This window comes from Aspergillus uvarum (genome assembly GCF_003184745.1).
Source record: "Aspergillus uvarum CBS 121591 unplaced genomic scaffold BO82scaffold_87, whole genome shotgun sequence".
Lineage (NCBI taxonomy): Eukaryota > Fungi > Ascomycota > Eurotiomycetes > Eurotiales > Aspergillaceae > Aspergillus > Aspergillus uvarum.
The window spans coordinates 90,829-112,725 of record NW_020291384.1 but is presented as its reverse complement, the minus strand read 5'-3'; the positions used below and the strand labels follow the sequence as shown (position 1 = coordinate 112,725).

Below are 21,897 nucleotides of genomic sequence, written 5' to 3'. Positions count from 1 at the left end.
ATTTGGAAAAGACAGTGCGATGTTGAGGTCGGAAGAGTTTATCTTCCGGTAGTAGTGGAGGTGGATCCTCTTCTTAGAAACGTGAGTACCTTCATTGGTGTATTCGCGCAAAGCTCAAAATGTTTCTGAATAGCTTCATTAGTAGTGTGAGGTACTAGTACTAGTCTTATATTATTGTTCGCTTAGATCATTGTCTTGCATTGAGGCCAAAAGCCGCCGGAATGCCGGCTGGGCTTAGTCCTACCAGTCTAGCTAGCTCGGGGTTAGTTTCCCGGGCTAGCGCACAGACGGCGCCTTGACCGTTCCAGGCTGTAGGCAGGCAGCCGCACCGCATGAAGTCTCTCTGCTCTTGCGTCATGATGTGGTATGCTGCATGATGTGTGACAGGTCTGATCCTTGCAATTTTGGGGGTTATAGACGGCGATGTTCCTTCACTTGACACAATTGGTGAAGCCACTTTGGTCGGATTAGCTCGGGGAAGAAGCCAGGAGAAAGGAGAACACTTGGCGTGGAGAAGGGGGCCACAACCAATTTCATATGGCGTCAAACGGTGGAGAGAACTGGCTCTGCCCTGTAGGGAGTGGGTCGCAACAACACAGTCTGGATTGCTAAGTATGGGTGGAACCGGCACGAGGTCAGCAGTAGTCATTCCAGCAGGTACTACGTAGCTGAGAAAATCCCTGTAGTACAAAAGAATTGAAGTATCTTGCGCATGTTATAGAGCTCAGTAAGCTTATGGAAGTGTTGTAATACGGAGGACTCACACAATGCAGTAGTCCTCCCTCATGGATGAAAGCCTTGAAAGGACAAGCTGCAAGGCGGTGGGGAACGGCAGAGGCTAGGGGGGAAACTAACGCCACTTCGCTCCGATCGGCCGGCGCCCTTCCGCCTTCCTGAACTAGTCCTTGGTTTGCGACCACCTGCAGGAATTCTTGGGACTCCAGTCTCTCCTATCACTAACTACTTATCACCTGCGAGATTTATTTTTCTTGCTTTTCTCTTGCTCCTCTCCAATCCTACTATCCTCCTTGATCCTGATACCGCGAACTCCTCGGAGTCACTCATTTCTGCGCCTAGATATCGATTTTTGCCGCCTGATTAGGGGTCGCTGTCGTCATCTTTTTCCTCCCACGCGCGCCACGGAGCGCAAGGCCAGACACGATGGGCCTCTCCAAGACCAACAGGATTCTGATCCTGTTGGCTATTGACTCGGCTTTCTTCTTGCTAGAATTGATTGCTGGTTGGTCTCCCCGAATTTGATATTTGAACTGTCGCTTTTCTAACCTGCTGGACTCGAATAGGCTACAGCGTCCACTCGCTTGCCCTTGTTGCCGACTCCTTTCATATGGTACGCCTCGGTCGATACACTCTGCAGCCCTCCGACCACTTTGTTGACTTGTTTGCCACAGTTGAATGATGTTCTCTCTCTCTTGGTCGGATTATGGGCCGTGAAAGTCGCCAACCGCGAAACCAACTCGAAGATGTACACATATGGGGTGAGCTGCCCCCTCTCCCGCACACCGCTTGGAAGTCGTCCTAACCATCGTCGTCTGGTCGCAGTGGCAACGCGCAGAAACATTGGGTGCCTTAGTCAACGGAGTCTTTCTGGTCGCCTTGTGTTTGTCTATCTTCTTGGAGGCCATACAGAGACTGGTCGAGCCTCAGGAGGTCAAGAATCCTAAATTTGTCTGCATTGTCGGCTGTTTGGGTCTGCTATCAAACATCATCGGCCTGGTCCTTTTCCATGACCATTCTCATGGACACGGTCACAGCCATGGTCACGCAGACATCGAAGAAGGTGACTCTTCGCACGGTCATGAGCATAATCATGACCCTGTACCAGTCTTGGAGCAGGGAAACACAACTAGCGTGAGTAGGCCGGTCGCCTATTGCAGGAACACATGCTGACTTCTGATCACAGCGTACTGCTGGCGCAGACGCCTCTTCCCCATATTCAAACCGTCGTCGGACCTTGGACAGTCAGCACCGCAGCTCTCGTCGCTACAGCGGCGCAACCGGCCGTGGGTTCCTTGATGTTGAAGAGATCCAAGTCCACCCCGCCACTTTGCGGCAAGAAATCATTGCGGCCAGTCGCTCTCGCTATGATGACCCATCGGGATCCGACACTGACGTGCTTGAGGGTGGGGATTCCGAGGACGTCCGTCCATCCGAACGCTCTGCGCTATTGGGCCACAAGGATCGTGCTGGCAACTACACTGACGCCGGGAATGCGCCTAAGACGGCTCATCGTACTCATGTGGACGAGGACATTCACAGGCATCACAATCATGCCCAGCCTAAGCAGAAGGATGAGAAGCACAGCCATGGCCATAGCCATGATCTGAACATGCGAGGTGTCTTCCTTCATGTGATGGGTGATGCGCTCGGCAACATCGGTGTCATCGCCTCCGCCCTGATTATCTGGCTGACTGATTATTCCTGGCGCTTCTATGTGGATCCTGGCATTTCGTTGGTGATCACCGTGATTATTCTCTGTTCTGCCATTCCTCTTTGCAAAGCGGCCTCGCGAATCCTGCTTCAGGCTGTGCCCCACGGCCTAAGCATTGACCATATCAAGGAGGACATTGAAGGACTGCCAGGAGTAATTGGCTCCCACCACTTGCATGTCTGGCAGTTGAGTGACACCAAGCTTGTGGCTTCGATCCACATCCAGGTGGATACGGAGATCAAGGGCGAGGGGTCGGAGCGGTATATGCGTCTAGCCCGGCAGGTGCGCAAGTGCTTGCATGCCTATGGCATTCATTCTTCCACCATTCAACCGGAATTTGCGCCGGACAGCGATGCCGAGGACACCCTTCAGTTCCCTTCTCACCCCGATGGTGAAGCCTCCACTTCGACGACGCTCCCGAGCCGTGCACCCAGTGTCCCTGAAGGAGATCCTCAGGCTTGTCTTCTTGAATGTGGCGAAGAATGCGCCCAAAACGGCCAGTGCTGTCCGAAGAGGTCGCTGTGACTGCATTAGGGAGGGGGCGCGATACGCTTCCGTCTAATTACCTCACCTTCACACTTTCTCATAAGACGACTCGACCTAAAAATACTGTTTCCTATCCGTACTGATCATACCCGATTGTTTCTGGTGACTGAGATGTCATCTGTTGAGTTTGTTCCTGTTAATAATCTCTGTTTGGACTTGGCGCATGTTCGGCGGGCACTTTGACATAAATGCATCCAGGCGTGTGCGCATCTCGCGCTTGTTTTCAAGTATCTCTACCAAAATTACACCGTACTGTATGATGGTCATATGTTGACATTATCAAGCCACCTGCTCTCGCATGTCTATCGAGAAATTCGGGCGCCTGGTTTAATGCGTAGCACTATGTACTGTACTATGTAGTAGCAATTCCCACAGAGTGAATATGCTGACGGGCGGTGAAGGCTTGGAGTGAGGCAGGGATGCGATGGTTCGCCCGCGGTCGGAGGCTGTCAGTTACTAAAATTGGAACAGGACCCCCAAACCTCTGGAACTAAACCCAGCTGGAGAAGCCGCGACCACACGTGACGTGATCCCGCCCGTTTGGCGGCGAAACACCCCTGGCGTCTTCACTTCACTGCTCATTCTCTCACACTGACACATATTCTTTTCTTGTTCAAATTATTTTCGCTCGCTTGTTACATCTCTATTGCTTCATTGTATTGCATCTCGAGGCATGCCGTCGCGACTCGTTCTTTACTAACTGCTTCAAACTCGTTTCAGCATCGGAGCGGCAATGCCGCATGACGGTAGCTGCATCTCCACTGTGCACCAACAACCATGAGTTACGCCTACCCTCATTCACACGGCGCCGGCTCTGGCAGCTATCGACCGTCCAGTCGCGAAAATGATATGGAAAAAGCGACACTTTCAAAACAGATGCGAGAGTACCTACCATCATGGACACAACAATGGGCGAAGGAATTGACAAATGGAGTTCGAAGTCGGGATGGGGTAGTGTCATTGCTACGAAGAATGTTCCGGTGTATCTTCACCATCACAAATGCGCTGGTGGTTCTCTGGGCTTGCACGCTCTGGTGGGGAGAGCGGACCATTTTCCAGGACAGTGTCAAGGCATGTGCGTGGGGAAATTGGGAGAGATGGGTATGTGACCTCGTTGCTCTACGGCCCATCGCCGACTGTCCCTGTCTTTAGATCCATCTAACAATGGTGATATGTAGCCTCAAGATGCCGTGCCACACCATGTCGCGTTCATCGCCGATCCCCAACTAGTTGACCCTCATACCTACCCCGGCCGGCCGTGGCCCCTGTCGACCTTGACCGTGAAATTCACCGATCAATATATGCGGCGTTCGTTTTCCACCTTGCAAAAGGAGCTTGGTCCCGACTCGGTACTATTCCTGGGGGACTTGTTCGATGGCGGCAGGGAATGGGCGACCGCAACCAGCTCCAGTCCGGAGAAGCGGTACCAGAAATACAAGGATCGCTTCTGGAAGAAGGAGTTCCATCGATTCACTAAGATCTTCATGGACACCTGGAATGCCGGCGATGGACACTCGAGTGATCCCCGTGGGCGGAGAATGATTACGAGCTTACCGGGCAACCACGACTTGGGCTTTGGATCGGGCGTCCAGATCCCTGTTCGGGAACGATTCCAGAGCTTCTTTGGGAAAGGTAACCGTGTGGATGTGATTGGAAACCATACTTTTGTCTCAATAGACACCGTCTCGTTGAGCGCCATGGATCAACCTGATCCGGAGACTGGCAGCTCGGGTGCCGGCACAGGGGAGGGAGACCTACCAAACCAGCGCATCTGGGCGGAGACGGAGCAATTTCTCAACAGCATGAACGTACACCGGGGCCGGGCGGAGATGGAATCGTTGCGTATGATGAGAAATGAGAGCGAGGGGCACCTTTATGTGCATCGGGCTGTGGACATTTTGGAGCCCTCCTTCTATCACCGGCCGCAGCCAGAGATTGCAGGCCTCCCCGCGATTCTCTTAACCCACGTCCCATTGTACCGCAAACCGGCCACGCCATGCGGGCCTTACCGAGAGCGGCATCCCCCTTCCGGTGACAACCTGGAAGAGGATGAGCGCAACTCCATACCTATGGGGCGGGGCTATCAGTACCAAAATGTGTTAACGCCCACCATTTCGCGGGACATTGTGTCCAAGGTTGGGCCTAACCTGGTCCACGTCTACTCTGGAGATGATCATGATTACTGCGAGGTTGCCCATCACGAATTCAGTGGGTCACCCCGGGAAATCACGGTAAAGAGCCTGTCTTGGGCGATGGGGATTCGACGGCCCGGCTTCGTTATGACCAGCTTGTGGAACCCTGTCGATAAGACGACCGGGCAGTCGCTGCAGTCCTCTGGATCTGGTCGGACAGTGCAGAATCACTTGTGCCTTCTACCCGACCAGCTCACCATTTTCATCAATTACGGCCTAGTCTTCGCTTTCACCCTGATTGTCCTTCTTCTCCGGGCGGTGTTTGTGGTGAAACATCCCTCACAGGCTAGCGCGGCGGACCCCATTCTCCCTCTGTCAGAGAGTCGCAGTCACCCCGCGCAGCGCCCCGCCCGATACAAGAGCCCGTCTTCTAGTACGTCCAGCTCCACGCTTCCATCCCCGCACGGCTTGGCTAGTCGCGCGATCAACAATCCTCCTTTGTACGCCACTTACGCAAGTGCAGATGAGGATGAGCTGAGTAGCGCCAAATGGAAGCCGACGCGGGATGGCTCTGGGCGCCGAGCCGGCCGGAGCACCACCACGGCCGGGAAGATTAAGGGGGAATTTGTAGATTCCGTGAAGTACGTAGCGGGGATTGTGTTTGCGTGTTATTTCTTTCTCATCTGGCGTTGGTAGAGGAAATAAAAGACCTGGATTGGTGGGTCGGAGTTTGTAGACATGGCGGCCTGCTCAGGATATATACATTTGCGGGGTTCAGTACTCGGGACGGAATTTTACTGCAACCTCGCTGGTCCAGGTTTCGGCGTTTCAGTTCTGTATCTGCGCGATAGCATCCTTGTCAATCATGATGCTGGCTAACGAGAATCTCAAACCATCTTGATTCGAATTGCTTCTATTCCGTAAACAGCAGCATCATCGTACCTGGTATGAAGCGCAACCGGAGAGACCATCATGAAAGTAAGGGCCTTCCGCGCGGGACAGGGAGCAGCAACCAATCAAAGTAGCCCACCCACGTGATCTATCCAGGCGGGTAACCTTAACCCTATTTAGCCTTCCCACTGCCGTATCTTGTGTAACCATCGAACCACCATCAAAAGATTCAAGATCTCATCGACGTTGCTGGCCCGGATGGCCTCATTCACTGCAAAGGCGCTGTATAACAATGATAGAAGCCTCTAACATACACCGTCCGATGTAGTGTAACGGCTATCATACCTGTCTTTCACACAGGAGATCGGGGTTCGATTCCCCGCATCGGAGAGCTTCAATTCCTTTTTTGGTGGTTCAATCTTGTCTTTTCTAGATCGAGACGACAAGATGCCTTTTTTTTGGAGTGTCTTCGGCAGTCGCCCGGTCCCTGCCCTTCCTGGCCCGTAAAGCACAATTAGCCAATGACCTCGCTCAGCGATACACGCAGTGATTAGGGGGGCGGCTATCCCTGAAGAGAGTTTCGCGAAGTTGAATTATTGTACAGGTTTATGGATTGAATGATTATTGAGCTCCTAGAAGTCTCTCAATGCATTGTCTGAGATTCAAATTGACTGGCCACGGCTTGACAGAGAAGGGGGGGGGGTGGAAATTGGCCCCATCCTATCTAAGTGACCGTCGTATGAAAGATGCGAAAGACACAGTCATTGAGATCCCGCTTTCTGCGCAGAGAGCCTCAATTGCCTTCTCCATACAATTTCTTGCTGATGTCCGACCCAGAAACCCGGGGGACCCAGCATCTAAGGAGGGATCCCATACGGACAGCAACCCCGCATTACTACACTGTAGCCAAGACATCACCACCAATGGAATCCAACACGGCAGCCTTTGAAGCGGGAAAGAAACAGGCTCCTCCTCCAGCTCAATGAAGAAGAATGACGTTGAACTGTCCCCAGATCCTCGTGTTGTGTTGATTTGACTTTTGATCCCGCGGGGGAAAGGGAAGATCACCTCCTTTTCGAAGTGCAGTGCTGTGCCCAGTGGCTGCCTAAACAAATCTCATTTGCTAACTTTAATTCTGCCCGGGGAAGGGACCTGATTGCACCAGGCTGGTGCAATCGGAGCGGCACCACCGTCACAGATGGCGCCAGCGGCGTCCGCTCATCCATCCCGGGGTCGTCGGGAAACGATCGCACACTGAAAGGCTCCGTCCTCCGGCAATAGGCAATAATCTCCCGGCTTGGGCATCCAGGAAAGTTTCTTGGTTCTGTTGCTTGGTTATTCTTGTCCTCCATCGCATTAGTCAAGAATTGGTCGACAACGCCGTTAGTCATGGGTAGGGATCTGAAAATAGCATCATTTTGCCCTCGTGGGAGTTCGGCATGTTGGAGAGTCAAGAGTCAAGCATCTAGACGGCTCCAGATGACAGACACACAACAAAAAAAAATCCGGGGATGTTGATCATGTGGCAAAGCAAGCGAAGAAATTTTTCTTTGCAAAGTGCAAAAGCCACGCCTAAGGGGAAAATCGCCGACGCTCGCCAGGGACCGATAGTCAAACAAAACAGACTCTAAGCCGAGTTCGGGCTCCCGGTGAGATGTTGGTTGGTGAAGGCGGGACCGATGGGTGAAACTTGGGAGGTTTGCTGTTCGGCTCTGGCCGTGCTGGAAAGCTCCTGAACCATCGGGTGAGCCGTGGTTCGGGCTTGGTTGCTGAGGACTGTGGCTGAGGCAATTGGAAACTAAGGAAGTTGGCTAGTTTAGCGTGGATTTAGCGTGGGAAAGTAGAACGCTAAGGCTAGACCTCAAACGGGGGATTTTTTTTTGTTTTTTAACTTTTTCCCCCCACGTCGGGTTGGTCTGGGGAAGAAAGTTCCAAAAGTTTCTGATCTTGTGATCACCTTGACAGACTGACAGTTCGGGCAAAATCGCCGTCAAGATTTCCGGATCGGCTCTAGCTCTATGAATATGGACTGTATGCAGAGTGTTGTTGTTTATTGTGGCTGATTTGGTTGATTTGGCTGATTCGGGATGGGGAGATGGTAGGACCGGCTACCCGAATGCGGTCTGGGGGTTTGTGGGTGGCCGTTCCCGGTGCTGGGCCGGCTTCTCTTGTTCACCTCCTGTTAGTTGTTTAGCTGTGAATACACAATACACACCGTCTTTGCTCTGCACATCAGGTGCGCAATCTGATCACTGTTCACCTTAGATTTTAGAGATTCAAATCCACAGCAGGGTCTGAGCAGAGACCTCGGAGATGGGCTGGCAACAAACAAACCTCCTCGGGCACCGGCGAGAGCCAGTGTCGTTCCCCACCGGTCGGCTTTGCCCACCAGAACCCTCCGGCTAACGCACTCTCTCGGGACTAGTCCCGACACTGAACAATGGCGATCGTCGGCCTGGCCTCGTGTCTTCTCTGACTTGTCTCAATCTGGAGTCTCAACACTCCAGTCTCCACACTCCAGACTCGGGGAGGCCCTGACAAACGACGCGGGGGAAAAGAATGTTCGGTCTCGTGGCCTGGCCCCTACTCTGTTCCGGGCTGTGCCATTCACTCCCTCATGCATTCACTGCAATTCCGGTCCGTCAGCAGTCCCCGGCCGGCCGGATCTGGGGTTGACCAGACTCTCTCGGCCTCTCCCCCCGCGCACTACAAAAGCATCGTGATATCCCCAGCTCAGTTGGACTTTCTCAGCTTCATCTCCATCCTCTTCTCCATCATCAGTTTCTCATCTTTCCATCATCCCGTCGTCAACTGCCTCACACCTCATTACCAACCAATCCACGTGACCTCAATCTATCTACCCTTGACTGTCTATCATCATTCGCACTGAAGAACTCTCTGCCATTGACTGTTGACACACACACCCACTCTACCACTACCCCTTCTGATCCTACCTGTGATCGATCAACCATGGGTTTCATGCTGAAGAAGCCTGAAGAGGCAGTGGGCTCGGCCGCCCCTGCCATCATTGTTGGCCTGTTTGCCGCCTTTGGAGGTATTCTCTACGGTTACGACACCGGTACCATCAGTGGTATCATTGCCATGAAGAAGTGGCGCGAGATGTTCTCCACTGGCTACGTGAACCCCAAAGATGGCCTTCCCGATATCACTTCTTCCCAGTCTTCCATGATTGTCTCCCTACTGTCCGCGGGTACTTTCTTCGGTGCCCTCTGTGCCGCGTTTGTGGCCGACCGCTTTGGTCGGCGCCTGGCTATGATCCTCGACTCTTTCGTTTTCTGTTTCGGTGTTATTCTGCAGGCTGCCGCCACCCGCATCCCTTTGTTCGTGGCTGGTAGATTCTTCGCCGGCTTTGGTGTTGGTCTCCTTTCGGCAACCGGTATGTTCTTCCCGTGGGTGGATGATCTAAGGCAATAGATACTGACGGCAATCTAGTTCCCCTTTACCAGTCGGAGACTGCTCCCAAGTGGATCCGTGGTACCGTTGTGGGTGCTTACCAGCTGGCCATCACCATTGGTCTGCTGCTCGCCTCCATCGTCAACAATTCCACCAAGGACCGCATGGACACTGGCTGCTACCGCATTCCCATTGCTATCCAGTTCGCCTGGGCTATTATCCTGGTGACGGGTATGCTCATCCTGCCCGAGACTCCTCGTTTCCTGGTGAAGCACGACCGCCACGAGGCCGCGGCTCAAGCGCTCGCCCGTCTGCGTCGTCTCGATGTCAACCACCCCTCCATTGTTGAGGAGCTCTCCGAGATCCAGGCCAACCACGAGTACGAGCTCAGCGTTGGCAAGGCCAGCTTCGGTGACATTCTCCGTGGCACTCTGGGCAAGCGTCTGCTCACGGGCTGCTTGGTCCAGGCCCTGCAGCAACTGTCTGGTGTCAACTTCATCTGTATGCTTTCCTTTTCTTGTCCATTTTCATCGATTCGGGTCTAACCTTCGTTGCAGTCTACTACGGAACCACCTTCTTCCAGAACTCTGGCATCAAGAACAGCTTCACCATCACTTTGATCACGAACATTGTCAACGTGTGCTCCACCTTCCCCGGTCTCTGGCTCGTTGAGAAGTGGGGTCGTCGTCCTCTCCTTCTCTTCGGAGCTGTTGGCATGTGTGTCTGCCAGTTCATTGTCGCTATTGTCGGCACGGCTACCGATTCGGAAGTCGCCAACAAGGTGCTGATCGCCTTCGTCTGTGTCTACATCTTCTTCTTCGCTTCCACCTGGGGTCCCACTGCCTGGACTGTGACTGGTGAGCTGTTCCCCTTGAAGGCTCGCGCCAAGTGTCTGTCAATCACGACTGCCTCCAACTGGCTCCTGAACTGGGCTATTGCCTACGCCACTCCCTACATGGTGGACTCCGGCCCGGGCAATGCCAACCTCCAGTCCAAGGTGTTCTTCATCTGGGGTGGCTTCTGCGCTATTGCCGGCGTCTTCGTCTACATGTGCATCTACGAGACCAAGGGACTCTCCTTGGAGCAGGTCGATGAGCTCTACGCCAAGGTGTCTTCTGCCTGGCGCTCGCCCGGCTTCGTCCCCTCGGTGCACTTCACCGATGTTCGGGATGTGGCCGATGGCAAGGCCCGTGGCACTCTCGGGGAGTTGGAGCACGATGCTCAGATGAAGCGTGAGCACGAGCACATCGAGTCTGCCTAAGGATATGATCTGGTCTTTTGTTTTTTGTTTCGGAGTACGGGTTGGACATTTAGGATTAATAATTTTGGAACGACATTTATCATGTATAGTATGAGCATTTTTGTTTGAGAAGCGCAGCGATTGAGTCATGTCATGTGTTATGAGAATTACAACTGTCATATGTGTCAAGTGTCAGTGTCATATTTAAGAATGCGAATGATGCATACCGATTGAAGCTTGAGTGATGATTTCTAGTCCACAAAACTCCTTTGAACCAATTGTAGCAGTGTAAGCAGAACTCCGACGTCACCGGCGCACACCAGGTTCCCCGCCGAGTACGGAGAAGTACGGAGTATGACGCCTGGAGCAAAAGTTTGAAGTGATTGGGTGCCACCGCCCCACGGGATTACGCGCAATGGCCCCTCTCACGTGATTGCAACCAGGAGTTCATCTCCCAAAACGGCAATCACGGGGGCTGTTCCCGCTCCACCGAACACCCTCCTTCATCATCATCCCCCATCATTCCTCATCATCACCTGCTTTTCTACTGCCGATCGATCGTCCTTCCTCTTATTTCCTCCCCTGTCCCCCTTATTTCCTTTTTCTTTTGGTCTCCTGACAATGCGGCATCCTGTAATTTACTACATCCCCTGATCGCATCATGTTTCTTTCGTCCGACCCTGACGGTGAGACCCTGGGTCCATCTGTCAGTATTAGCCGTGGGCCGGACCCCGGCCCAGGCTCCCAGGACAATAAATCGCACTACCTCAGCACCGCCATCGAAGTCGGAACCATCGAACAACAACATCATCATGTGTTGGGCTCGCGAGGGGATCGGTCATCACCACAGCGATTCGAATTGCAAGACTTAGGCCCCAAATTAAACAGTGACGACAAGAACTCCGCCACAGTAACCGACAGACTCCTCGGAGACGACGAGATGAGCACCACGGTCTCGACGCTGGCTTCGCATCCGCTGTTCCCACCACTACCCACTTATGGACCGCCCTCCTTAGTCCTAGCGCTGAAATGTCTTCTGATCCGCTGCGTCTCCTTCGTCCTGTCGCTCCTGTTTCTGGGCACGGTCATGGTCGCAGCCATCGTGCACACCGTGGTCAATGCCGTCACCTCGCCTACCCACCGCAGTCGACGTGGCCAGGAATCTAGCGAGGGGCGCAAATTCTCCGCAGAAGAGCGGTCACGGCGCACGGAGCGGATCAAGGCGCTGCGGCGCTGGAGTTCTCGACAGGAGAAGGAGGTCAACGAGGAAGGGCTGGATGAGTGTCCACCGCTGGAGGGTGGCAAGGATCCCATTGTCTGTGACGTGGCGTACTATGCTCGTCGCGTTGGGTTAGATGTTGAAACGTTCAAGGTACAGACGGAAGACGGTTTTATCCTCACGCTGTGGCATGTTTACAATCCGCAAGAGTACACTCCTTTGCCGGCCAAAGACCGTCGGCATCGCGGACCGGACGTGTTTACGGGCAACACGGACCCCGAGGTCTCCAAGCGTTCCACGCCTCGCAAGTATCCCGTCCTGCTGATGCACGGGTTGCTCCAAAGCGCCGGAGCTTTTTGCGCCAATGACGACGACAGTCTTGCGTTCTTTCTTTGCAAATCTGGCTATGACGTCTGGCTGGGCAACAACCGGTGTGGTATGACGCCTGAGCACACCACTCTCCTTGAGACGGACCCGCGGATGTGGTCGTGGAACATCCAGCAGATGGGCGTGCTCGACCTGCCGGCGCTCATCTCGCGCGTCCTCTATGAGACTGGCTTTGAGAAGTTGGGCCTGGTGTGCCACTCCCAGGGCACTGCGGAGACCTTCATCGCCCTTGCAAAAGACCAGCGACCCGAGCTCGGAGAGCGCATTTCAGTCTTCTGCGCTCTGGCCCCGGCCGTATACGCAGGTCCACTGATCAATAAAGTGTGCCTGAGGTTCATGCGGATCATCCCGCCGCTCATCTTCCGCGCCTTCTTCGGCATCCATTCGTTCATTCCGTTCATGATGACCGTTCATCGTCGCCTACATCCACGCATCTACGGTGCTCTCGGTTACTATGTTTTCTCGTTCCTGTTCGGCTGGAACGACGCCCGCTGGGACCGCGCTCTTCGCGACCGAATGTTCCAATTCGCGCCAGTCTATGTCAGCGCGGAGACGATGCGGTGGTGGCTCGGACACGGATGTTTCGCCAACCATAAATGCATTCTCGCGACGGAGGAGTCGACGCTGACCGAGATGGAAGAGGACCTTCGCCACAGCAACGAGTCGCCCCCGCCTCGCCGCGACACCGCATGGTACGGACCCCAGGTACCCCCGATGGCCTTGTGGATCGCCGGCTCGGACAACCTCGTCGACGGACAGCAGTTCCTGCAGCGGCTGCAGAAGGGCCGTGAACCGCATATCCGCCTGGTGCACGCCAAGGTCATCGAGGACTACGAGCACCTGGATGTATTATGGGCCATGGATGCTGTCGACCAGGTGGGACAAGAGGTGCGGCAGGTACTGTGGCAGACAATGCCGGATGAGGCGCGGGCGGTGTGTCGTGTGCCTCGAGGCGTGGAGTAATGTGGTTGACAGTGGGTTGTATATACACGAAGCGGACCCTGTACATATTCAGATCTGTTCTGTATCCTTAGACATGAGACACGACCATAGACATATTAATTAAGCCTTGTGAGTTCAATCATGTATTTCCCTTCCTCAATCGCCAACATCCGAGCCAGGGAGATGAGTAAATGCCTGCCTCCCAGTCAACACCCCAGCAACGACACAAAATGTTTAATGCCAATGCTCCCCGCAACACCGTCCGATACCCCCGGAGATCCTCCTCCCGCACCCGGAAATCCCTCAAATCCGCCCGCGCCGCCATCCACCCATCCATCTGGTCCCCGAACATCTCGAAACGATGCGGCACGCTCAGCCTCTCCTCAAACGCCTGCACCACGGAGATCTTCTCCGCGCCCGCGGGGTCGATCATCGCCGGGCGGGCGGCCGCGACAATGGCATAGGGGTTTTCGCTGGGGTTGGAAGTCACCGGTTCGGGGACTTTTCCGCCCTAGAAGAACTGTTTCCTTATCAAAGAAGACTCTTTTGGGCCTGGGGGGGGGGGCATACGCCAATCAACATCCACGAGTTTATGGCTGGGTTCGCGGCGTGCACAGCCTCGACGTACGCGGGGAGGCTGTCCGCCACGTCGACGGGGCTGTTCTGGCCGAACTAGTCGCCGAGCAGGGTTTGTTTCTCCGGGGTGTCGGGCGGGATAACTTAGGTACCATCTATCATGTCAGTCTTTGCACCGAGTGGCTTTGGGTTGGGTTGGGTTTCGGGTTGGGGTGGATCGATCACCATTCCACAGGACACGGCTCCCCCCGGAACCAATCTGGCATGAAGAGTCGGTACTGCTGGTTTCTGGCTGCTCGTGCCTCCTCCTCCTCCTCCGCCGCCGGCGGCCAGGGTATAGGCGCCCTGCGGGGTCTGGTCGACGTAGCCGAAGATGTTGAAGATGGAGAATATGGCTTTCGTTGTGGTGGTGGTGGGGGGCCTGTTACGTCTTCGCTTTATCAGCGGTGGTTTTATTGCCGCTATGGCTTTATAGGGGAATGACAGGGGGCGGAAATGAGGGGAGGGGGGCTTTATGCAGGTTTTTATTCCCCTAGCTGCTCGTAGGATCCTTTGAGGATGTCGTTGTCGGTGATCACGGGGGCGATGTTGCAGCGGGCTTCGTTGCGGCCGTGGGTGGCTGGCATCGAGGTGGACATGATGGCTGTTGGGTGGTGAGGAGTTGAGTGGCAGAAGGGGTGAGGTCGGGGGATTGTTGGTCTGTTGTTGCTGGGCGGGGAGAGGGTGGTGAGAGATCTGCTGTTTGTGGTGATGCTAGTGGTAATGGTGGTGCAGCAGTGTGGACGGAAAATAGATGGGGATGGGGAGGAGATAACTAGATAATTCAAAAATTTTTTATTACAGTATAGATATAGATAAAGTTTTTATAAATTTGTATAAATTTATAAAAATATAAAACGTTTATTATCTGAATTTTATACTACTATTAATGATTTTATATAAATAAACAAGCCTTAGTGACCCTTGCTATGCTCGGGGCTAGTTGCAGCCTAAAAGAATAGGGTAGTATTAAAGGTGGTATAATTAAAAACAGTAGAAAAATCTAAATCTCTTATTATAAGAATAATAAAAATATATTTTTAAATTATATCTTGACTAGAAATCTATAAATAATATATCTAAGTCTTAGTTTTAGAGAATCTGACTAATTTATATTTCTGGTAATAGACCAGCTTGGTAGTTTTAAAACTAACTATAAATATTATAATCAATTCATAAACGAAAAAATAAAACTTTAAAAATTAGTGTTATGGGACCAAGGCCCTGATATAGAGCTCAGCTTCAGGCACCAGTTGGTGTTACAGGACGGATGGATTGTGCTAATTGAAACATGCCTTAGAATAAAAAAAATAGCTGGGGAGCTATTTTATCTGTTTGTATAAAATTTATATATATATATACTAAGCTAGTGCTAGTTTAGTATATAGTATATAAAACCTTAGATACTAACTAGTACCTGAAGCTAAGCTTTATATTAGGGCCTTAGTTTTATAATAAAGGTCCCCCTCCTCTTTTTATTATCTTCTATAGCTTTTATTTATATAGATAAGTATCTAAAATTTAAAATAATAGTTTTATACTTTAGTTTTTTTTAACATATTATAGCTGGTTAGTAGGCAGTATATATATAGGTATAATTTATTTTATATATTATAGTTTTTTTTATATAATTTCTTTTTATTTAGTAAATATAATAATTTTCTAGTAAATAGAATCTTTTTTTATACTATTTATATAACTAATTCTGGGGATATATTTAGGCTTAGCTACTAGTTTTATATATAGTATATAAAGTACTATATAAAAAGGCCATCCCCCTTTTTTTTTTTAGCTCTTTTATATATATATATTCTAAGGGAAAATGGGTCAGTTGAGTATAGAATAGTAGCAGTCTATTAATTTTAAGACTAATCCTTGCTATCCCAAAGATGTAGTAAGATTCTAGAAGTTAAATACTAGAGGGAGTTTTAAATTATTAATATTAGGACTAGAGTGGCTTAACCTGACTGTTATATCTTAACCTTAACCTGGCCATAACCTGGCAGTTAGGTTAAGATATAAAAAATTTTAACTGTACAGTATTGCAAGATGGCCTATTTTATAGGTTTTTTACAGCTTTATAAAAATATATTTTTTATAATTTTTTTTTAGTATTATAAAACCATACTTCTAATATATTTTCTATAGTATTATAAAATAGCCTACTTTATAGATTCTTTACAGCTTTATAAAAACATATTTTTTATAACTCTTTTTTAGTATTATAAAACTATATTCCTAGTATGTTCTCTATAGTATTACAAAATAGCCTACTTTATAGATTTTTTACAGCTTTATAAAAATATATTTTTTATAATTCTTCTCTAGTATTATAAAACTATACTTTTAGTATATTTTTTATAGTATTATAAAATAGCCTATTCTATAGGTTTTTTACAGTTTTATAAGGATATATTTTTTATAATTCTTTTCTAATATTATAAGACCGTACTTTTGGTATATTTTCTATAGTATTATAAAATAACCTATTTTATAGATTTTTTACAGTTTATAAAAATATATTTTTTATAATTCTTTTCTAATATCTACAGTTAGTAATAGCTTTAAATAGATAAGTAGTTGTTTCTCCAATTTTTAAAGATTATTTAATTATTATAAAACTACTTTTTCTAGCTTTTTATAGTCTTTTTTTACAGCCTGCTTTTTAAAATTAGATTTTTATAACAGTATATCTGCTGGGTTTTATAATTTTAGTCTATATATTAAAAAAAATTTAAAAACTGCAAGCTGTTGTGCCTATCTAATCTATCTATCTTTATAAAAATGTTTTATTTATTATAAAATAATATAAATTTTTATAATTTATTACTATTTTTACTAAATACTCTGCACCCTCCAGCTAGCACCTATACTTTTTAAATAATTCTATAATTATAAGAAGTTTTTAGTTATAGATACTGTAGTTCTACTCTATAGGAATTATTTTTTATAAATAAAATACTACTAGCTTTTATTAGCCTTTCTAGTTTTTTTATAATAATACTCGGCTGATTATAAAGGCTAAAATATCTATTTTAATTTATAAAAGTTATTTTTTTTTTTAAAATATACTGTAACTATATTTTTTATAAATATATTCTTTAGCTTCTAAAAGCTTTTATAGGCTTTAAATATTAGAAAACTATATTTAGTTTCTTTTTTCTCCTTCTTATAAAATATTTTGGTAAGATCTGTAATTAGTACTGTAATTTATAAGTACTATTGTTATGGGACCAAGGCCCTGATATAGAGCTCGGCTTAAGGCACCAGTAGCACCTGAGGCCTTGCACGCTAGGTACTAAACTAGCACTAGCTTAGTGTATATATAAAAGAATTTTGTACAAACAGATAAAATAGCTCCCCAGCTATTTCTTTTTATTTAAAGGTATGTTTTAATTAGTATAATCTATTTATTTTAAAATATTAGAAATAGCTTACTAAAAAGGTTCTAGACGGAGCCCGACTAGGTATATAAATAAAATAAAATAAAACTAAAAGAAATATTAAAATAATAAAATAAATAGATTAGAAAGAATTACAGCCAACTGCAGTATCTACAGCTATATATAATAATATATAACTTTTTTTCTAAAAACTAATCAGCCTCTGTATAAAAATAGTAAAATAGAAATTAGCTTTTAAAAAGCAGATAAATAAATTATAAAGTTATAATATAACTTTTATTATTAATAGTAAACTAAAGGAAAACCCCTTACAGCAACTATACAAGCTAAACTACAGATCCTATTTTTAATATTTTAATATAAAACTATTTAATAAAAAAAATAAGTGCAACTATAAACCATTTAAACTAAATATATATATAAAATTTATAATTAATAAAAATTACTATTCTACTGGGCTGGAATAAGTTTTTTATATTTATAGTTAACTATACAGATAGGCAGTATAACAGATACTTTTTTAGATTAAATTTTAAAATACTAAAACAGTATAATTAAAGAATATATTTATAATAATAAATAAAGTATTTAAAAACCCTAATATATAATAAAAAGCCTTAAACCAGATTAATATAATAAAATAAAGAAAAATAGAATTAATCTTTTTTTAAATAACTTTAACAAAGCTCTGCTACAGAGAAAAGAATATAATTAGTTAAATAAATAAAAAACCATACTAAATACTGCAGTAAACTAAAAACTTATTAAAAGATTAGTTAGAATTTTTGAAAAGCCTATATATAAAGATTATTATAACTAACTATACTGTATAAACTATAATCTTAATAAAATATATTTTTTTTAAAAATAGCTATACTAAAACTATACTAGTATAATATAAACTAAGCTTTAAACTAATAAAGTAAAAACCTATTTAAATAGCTGCTATACAGTAAGAAAAATATTATTTTTATATAATAATTAATAAACCCTAGAGGTAGGCTTAATAAGTAATATTTAATAAAATATAAAAAGAATATAAAGTAAATTACTGCCTCTATTACAGACAGAACAGATATTTTATTTATTAATATTTTTTAAAACCTGCTGTATAACTAATAAGTATAGCCGCAGCTATATGTATCTTTTAGTAATAAAAAAAATAATATACCTTTTTAAATAAAGACTATAATTTGGAAAAAAAGTCTAGTATAAAGTTGTATACCTAAATAAGAATTACTAAATAAAACTAAAAAAAATAGAAAAGTTTTTAAAAAAAATATATAGTTATATACTTTTTTTTAGTAAAGGCTATTTTAGACCTTACTACAACTGCCTATATTTTTATTAATTTAGAATATCTAATCTATAGTATTATAGATAAAATAATTACTAAAGTAAATAGTCTATTAATTATTAGTATTAATCTAAGACTGGTATAAGAAATCTTAGATAATAAAATACTAATCTATTCTATTATATAAATGATAATAGATATAGGATTCTATATAAAAAAAGTATATTTTTATATAATATCTAATAATTTTAGATATAACTTAATCTTAGAAAAAAACTGGCTGTTCTGCTATAATAAAATTTTAAAATCAGACTAAAAATAATTATTTTTATATACAACCAAAACAAGATTAAGAAATCTATTTTATTTATAATATATAAATCTAATACTTTAGCTAATTATATGTTGTACAATACCCGTGGCATGCGGCCGCCAGCCCCCCACTCCGACACTGCTATTGTTACTGATTCGTCAGGCTTCCAATCCGGGTTCTTATATTAGTATAAAGCTGACCCCTCTTTTTTAAAATATATATAAGTATTTAAAATCCTTAGAGGATTGGGAATTTCTAAGAATTAGTTTTATAATTAATAAAAAACTACTTCTAACTGCTTTTATCTTATCTAACCAATATATCTACTATATTAAGTAGTTTCTAACAATTTCTAATCCTTCTATTCTTCTAATTATCTAAAAAAAAGTAGTATATTTTTTACTAAATCTTTACTAAAATTTCCCCAGAGTACTTTATCTGCTTTAGAACAGAATTATTTTATATAAATAGATATTTAAAAAGTAGAAGCTACTATTTATTAATTAAAATAGTTAAAATATTTAAAAAAGTAGGTTTAAACCCTATAAACTAAATATAGAGCTATTAAACCCTTAGTAAGAACAAGTTAATATTATATAAGTTATATCTCATCCTCTAAAAAAAAAAAGGAAAAAATTAAATTTAAAAAAATCCCTATATTCTTTCTTTAATTCAGCCTATAATAAAAAACTGAATGGATTTATAACCTATAATATACTTTTAAAAGTACTTTTTAGAAGTACTAAACTAAGAACTAAAAGATTTTAGCTGTAGTTAGCTATTTAGACTCTACCTATCAGCAGAAGTAGTATTAATATATTAATAAAAAATTACCAAAAGACTGCAGAAAAGCTAAAAAATTATAAAATTATTTTATTTAATAGACTTTTTTTTTATTTAAAATATAGCTATTTTGTAATCTGATACTATAGAACAGCTTAAACAGGCCTATTAGTAAAAAGATTAAGATCTAAAAAAGTTCTACTTCTATTTAGATACTCTAAAATAATACTTTAAGCTAAAATAAGAAAATAAATATACTTTATTTTTTTTTTCTAAATTAGTACTGAAGCTTAATTGATATATATATAAATATATATTAAAACTACTGGAAACTTAAAAGAAAATAGTATTTATTACTATTTATTACTGGAATATACTGATCTGTAAGAGAAAATAAAAGTCAGATATTTAAAACTATTCTAATAAAAGCTTTAAAAAACTAAGATTCTTATAATAAAACCATAAGTCTTTTTTATTAAAATCCTATTAAAATAGAAAAAACTATAAGAGGGAAACACTCTATTACTATATATATAATAGTAAATTTTATTTTTTAAATTATTACCCTTAGAAGGGCTGAGGCAGAACTAAAAAAAAATTAATAAAAAAAAAACTTTAGTTAAAGAAATTCCTATACCTTTAACTAAGTAGTCTAAAATAGAAACTGTTACTTATTTTACTATACCTATTCTTTTTTAAAATACTTTTAAAATCTATACAGATTTAGACTTATATGCTAAAGTTAATCTAATTAGCTACTAATTTATTTTATAGTTTTATTTAGATGCAGCTTATTTTACAGTTTTATTAATTATTACTATTAATTATTTTACCTTACTTATTTATAGTATATAAAAGATTCTTATTACTACTACTAATTTAAAAAAGACTATACAGTTTTTTATAAGATCTTATATAGCTATTAACTAAAATTTAGGACTTTTTAAAAGCCCTATTTTGCTTTCTATAACTACTTTAAGGAATCTATATATTTATCTATCTATATAAAATTATTAATAGTAGTATAAGATCTAAGTATTAAAAGTTTTAATCTTTTATAAATTTATATAAGCTTACTAAAATCTTATCTATATCTATACTGTGATAAAACTCCCTAAAGATATCTAATTATCTAATAATAAAAATCTTATAAAAAGTTTGGAAAAATCTATTAACCAAATAATAATATCTTTAGAACTCTATAATTTTTTTAATATATTTTTTTTAAGCTGTTTGTAACAACTTTTCTTTTATAGCCTTTTTAACTATACTATTAATCTAAAAAAGGGTAAAACCCTGCTGTATAGACTTATTTATTTATTTTTTTTAAATAAAAATTTAGTCCCTCTGTTATTATATTAATAAGAACCTCCGGCTAGGGCGGATTTAATTTTTAAAAAGCCCTATAGGGGCTCCTATCTTTTTATACTAAAAAAGAATAAAAGTCTTTAATTATATATAGACTATAAAGGATTTAATAAGATTTTAGTTAAGAATTATTACCCTTTACCTCTAATTTTAGAGATTTTAGACAGGATTGTGGGAGCCCAGTACTTTTTAAAACTAAATATCTAAAATACTTATTATTAAATTTGTATTAAATAAAAGAATAAATAAAAAACAGCTTTTTAAATTTATTATAAATATTTTAAATATTTAGTTATACTATTTAGATTAACTAATACCCCGGCTATATTTTAATACTATATTTATCTGGCTTTTTATAATATTCTAAATCTTTTTTATATTATTTATTTAAATAATATTTTTATTTTTTTTAAGAACTATTCCTTCTATACTCTCTATTTATATTAGGTATTAAAATATTTATAAAAAGCAGATCTTTATATTAAACTATTAAAATATACCTTTTTCTAAGACTATATTAAGTTTTTTAGATATATTATATTTTAAGGTGGTGTTTTAATAGACTTTTAATAAATATTTAATATTTTTAAATAGCTGATTCTAACTATATACTGTAAGATCCAAGTCTTTTTAGAATTCTGTAATTTTTATTAGTATTTTATTAAAAATTATTTTTTAATTATTCTGCTATTAACTTCCCTTCTAAAAGGTGTTTAAAAAAAGAAAAAGTCTGGGAAGATTAAATTTACTACTAAAAAAACAACAGTATTTTAATAACTTTTTTATAGCTTTTAAACTATATTTTTATTAAGATATTTTAACCTATAGAAATAAATCTAAGTAGAAACAGATACTTTTTAGTAGAATATAGTAGGAATATTATCCCAGCCAGATAAT

At 43.2% G+C, this 21,897-nt stretch overlaps 5 protein-coding genes and 1 non-coding gene across 6 annotated transcripts; 5 read left to right on the top strand and 1 right to left on the bottom strand.

Moving 5' to 3' along the window:
- Positions 1-1,161: 1,161 nt before the first annotated feature.
- Positions 1,162-2,974, top strand: BO82DRAFT_296492 (cation diffusion facilitator family transporter; the record flags this gene model as incomplete). The annotated part of the gene is made up of 5 exons (XM_025631904.1): positions 1,162-1,240; positions 1,302-1,348; positions 1,410-1,496; positions 1,561-1,873; positions 1,938-2,974. 5 exons carry the CDS (start codon positions 1,162-1,164, stop codon positions 2,972-2,974), a joined length of 1,563 nt encoding a protein of 520 aa, XP_025486544.1.
- Positions 2,975-3,578: 604 nt separating this feature from the next.
- On the top strand, positions 3,579-6,032 carry BO82DRAFT_347315 (putative manganese ion homeostasis (Fr)). Its single transcript, XM_025633780.1, has 2 exons — positions 3,579-4,096; positions 4,174-6,032. Exons 1-2 carry the CDS (start codon positions 3,773-3,775, stop codon positions 5,821-5,823), a joined length of 1,974 nt encoding a protein of 657 aa, XP_025486543.1. The 5' UTR covers positions 3,579-3,772; the 3' UTR covers positions 5,824-6,032.
- A 304-nt stretch (positions 6,033-6,336) lies between these two features.
- BO82DRAFT_t312 lies at positions 6,337-6,408 on the top strand. The gene has a single exon. It is a non-coding gene; the product is annotated as a tRNA-Glu (tRNA).
- Positions 6,409-8,784: 2,376 nt separating this feature from the next.
- BO82DRAFT_359222 (sugar porter family MFS transporter) lies at positions 8,785-10,907 on the top strand. The gene is made up of 3 exons (XM_025636519.1): positions 8,785-9,415; positions 9,472-9,933; positions 9,990-10,907. The coding sequence occupies exons 1-3, from the start codon at positions 8,989-8,991 to the stop codon at positions 10,691-10,693; spliced, it is 1,593 nt and encodes a 530-aa protein (XP_025486542.1). The 5' UTR covers positions 8,785-8,988; the 3' UTR covers positions 10,694-10,907.
- Positions 10,908-11,201: 294 nt separating this feature from the next.
- BO82DRAFT_359221 (putative ab-hydrolase associated lipase) lies at positions 11,202-13,355 on the top strand. Its single transcript, XM_025636518.1, has one exon. The coding sequence runs from the start codon at positions 11,334-11,336 to the stop codon at positions 13,239-13,241; it is 1,908 nt and encodes a 635-aa protein (XP_025486541.1). The 5' UTR covers positions 11,202-11,333; the 3' UTR covers positions 13,242-13,355.
- A 21-nt stretch (positions 13,356-13,376) lies between these two features.
- Positions 13,377-14,434, bottom strand: BO82DRAFT_407212 (uncharacterized protein; the record flags this gene model as incomplete). Its single annotated transcript, XM_025639620.1, has 5 exons — positions 13,377-13,415; positions 13,480-13,731; positions 13,791-13,892; positions 14,076-14,231; positions 14,375-14,434. 5 exons carry the CDS (start codon positions 14,432-14,434, stop codon positions 13,377-13,379), a joined length of 609 nt encoding a protein of 202 aa, XP_025486540.1.
- Positions 14,435-21,897: the final 7,463 nt, after the last annotated feature.

What these genes read in the sequence shown, in the direction of transcription:
- BO82DRAFT_347315 (XM_025633780.1), top strand. Translation starts at nt 3,773, where the DNA reads ATGAGTTACGCCTACCCTCATTCACACGGCGCCGGCTCTGGCAGCTAT. An exon ending in GGGGAAATTGGGAGAGATGG is followed by an intron (nt 4,097 to 4,173) that starts GTATGTGACCTC and finishes GGTGATATGTAG; the next exon opens with CCTCAAGATGCCGTGCCACA.
- BO82DRAFT_359222 (XM_025636519.1), top strand. Translation starts at nt 8,989, where the DNA reads ATGGGTTTCATGCTGAAGAAGCCTGAAGAGGCAGTGGGCTCGGCCGCC. An exon ending in TGGTCTCCTTTCGGCAACCG is followed by an intron (nt 9,416 to 9,471) that starts GTATGTTCTTCC and finishes ACGGCAATCTAG; the next exon opens with TTCCCCTTTACCAGTCGGAG. An exon ending in GTCTGGTGTCAACTTCATCT is followed by an intron (nt 9,934 to 9,989) that starts GTATGCTTTCCT and finishes CCTTCGTTGCAG; the next exon opens with TCTACTACGGAACCACCTTC.
- BO82DRAFT_359221 (XM_025636518.1), top strand. Translation starts at nt 11,334, where the DNA reads ATGTTTCTTTCGTCCGACCCTGACGGTGAGACCCTGGGTCCATCTGTC.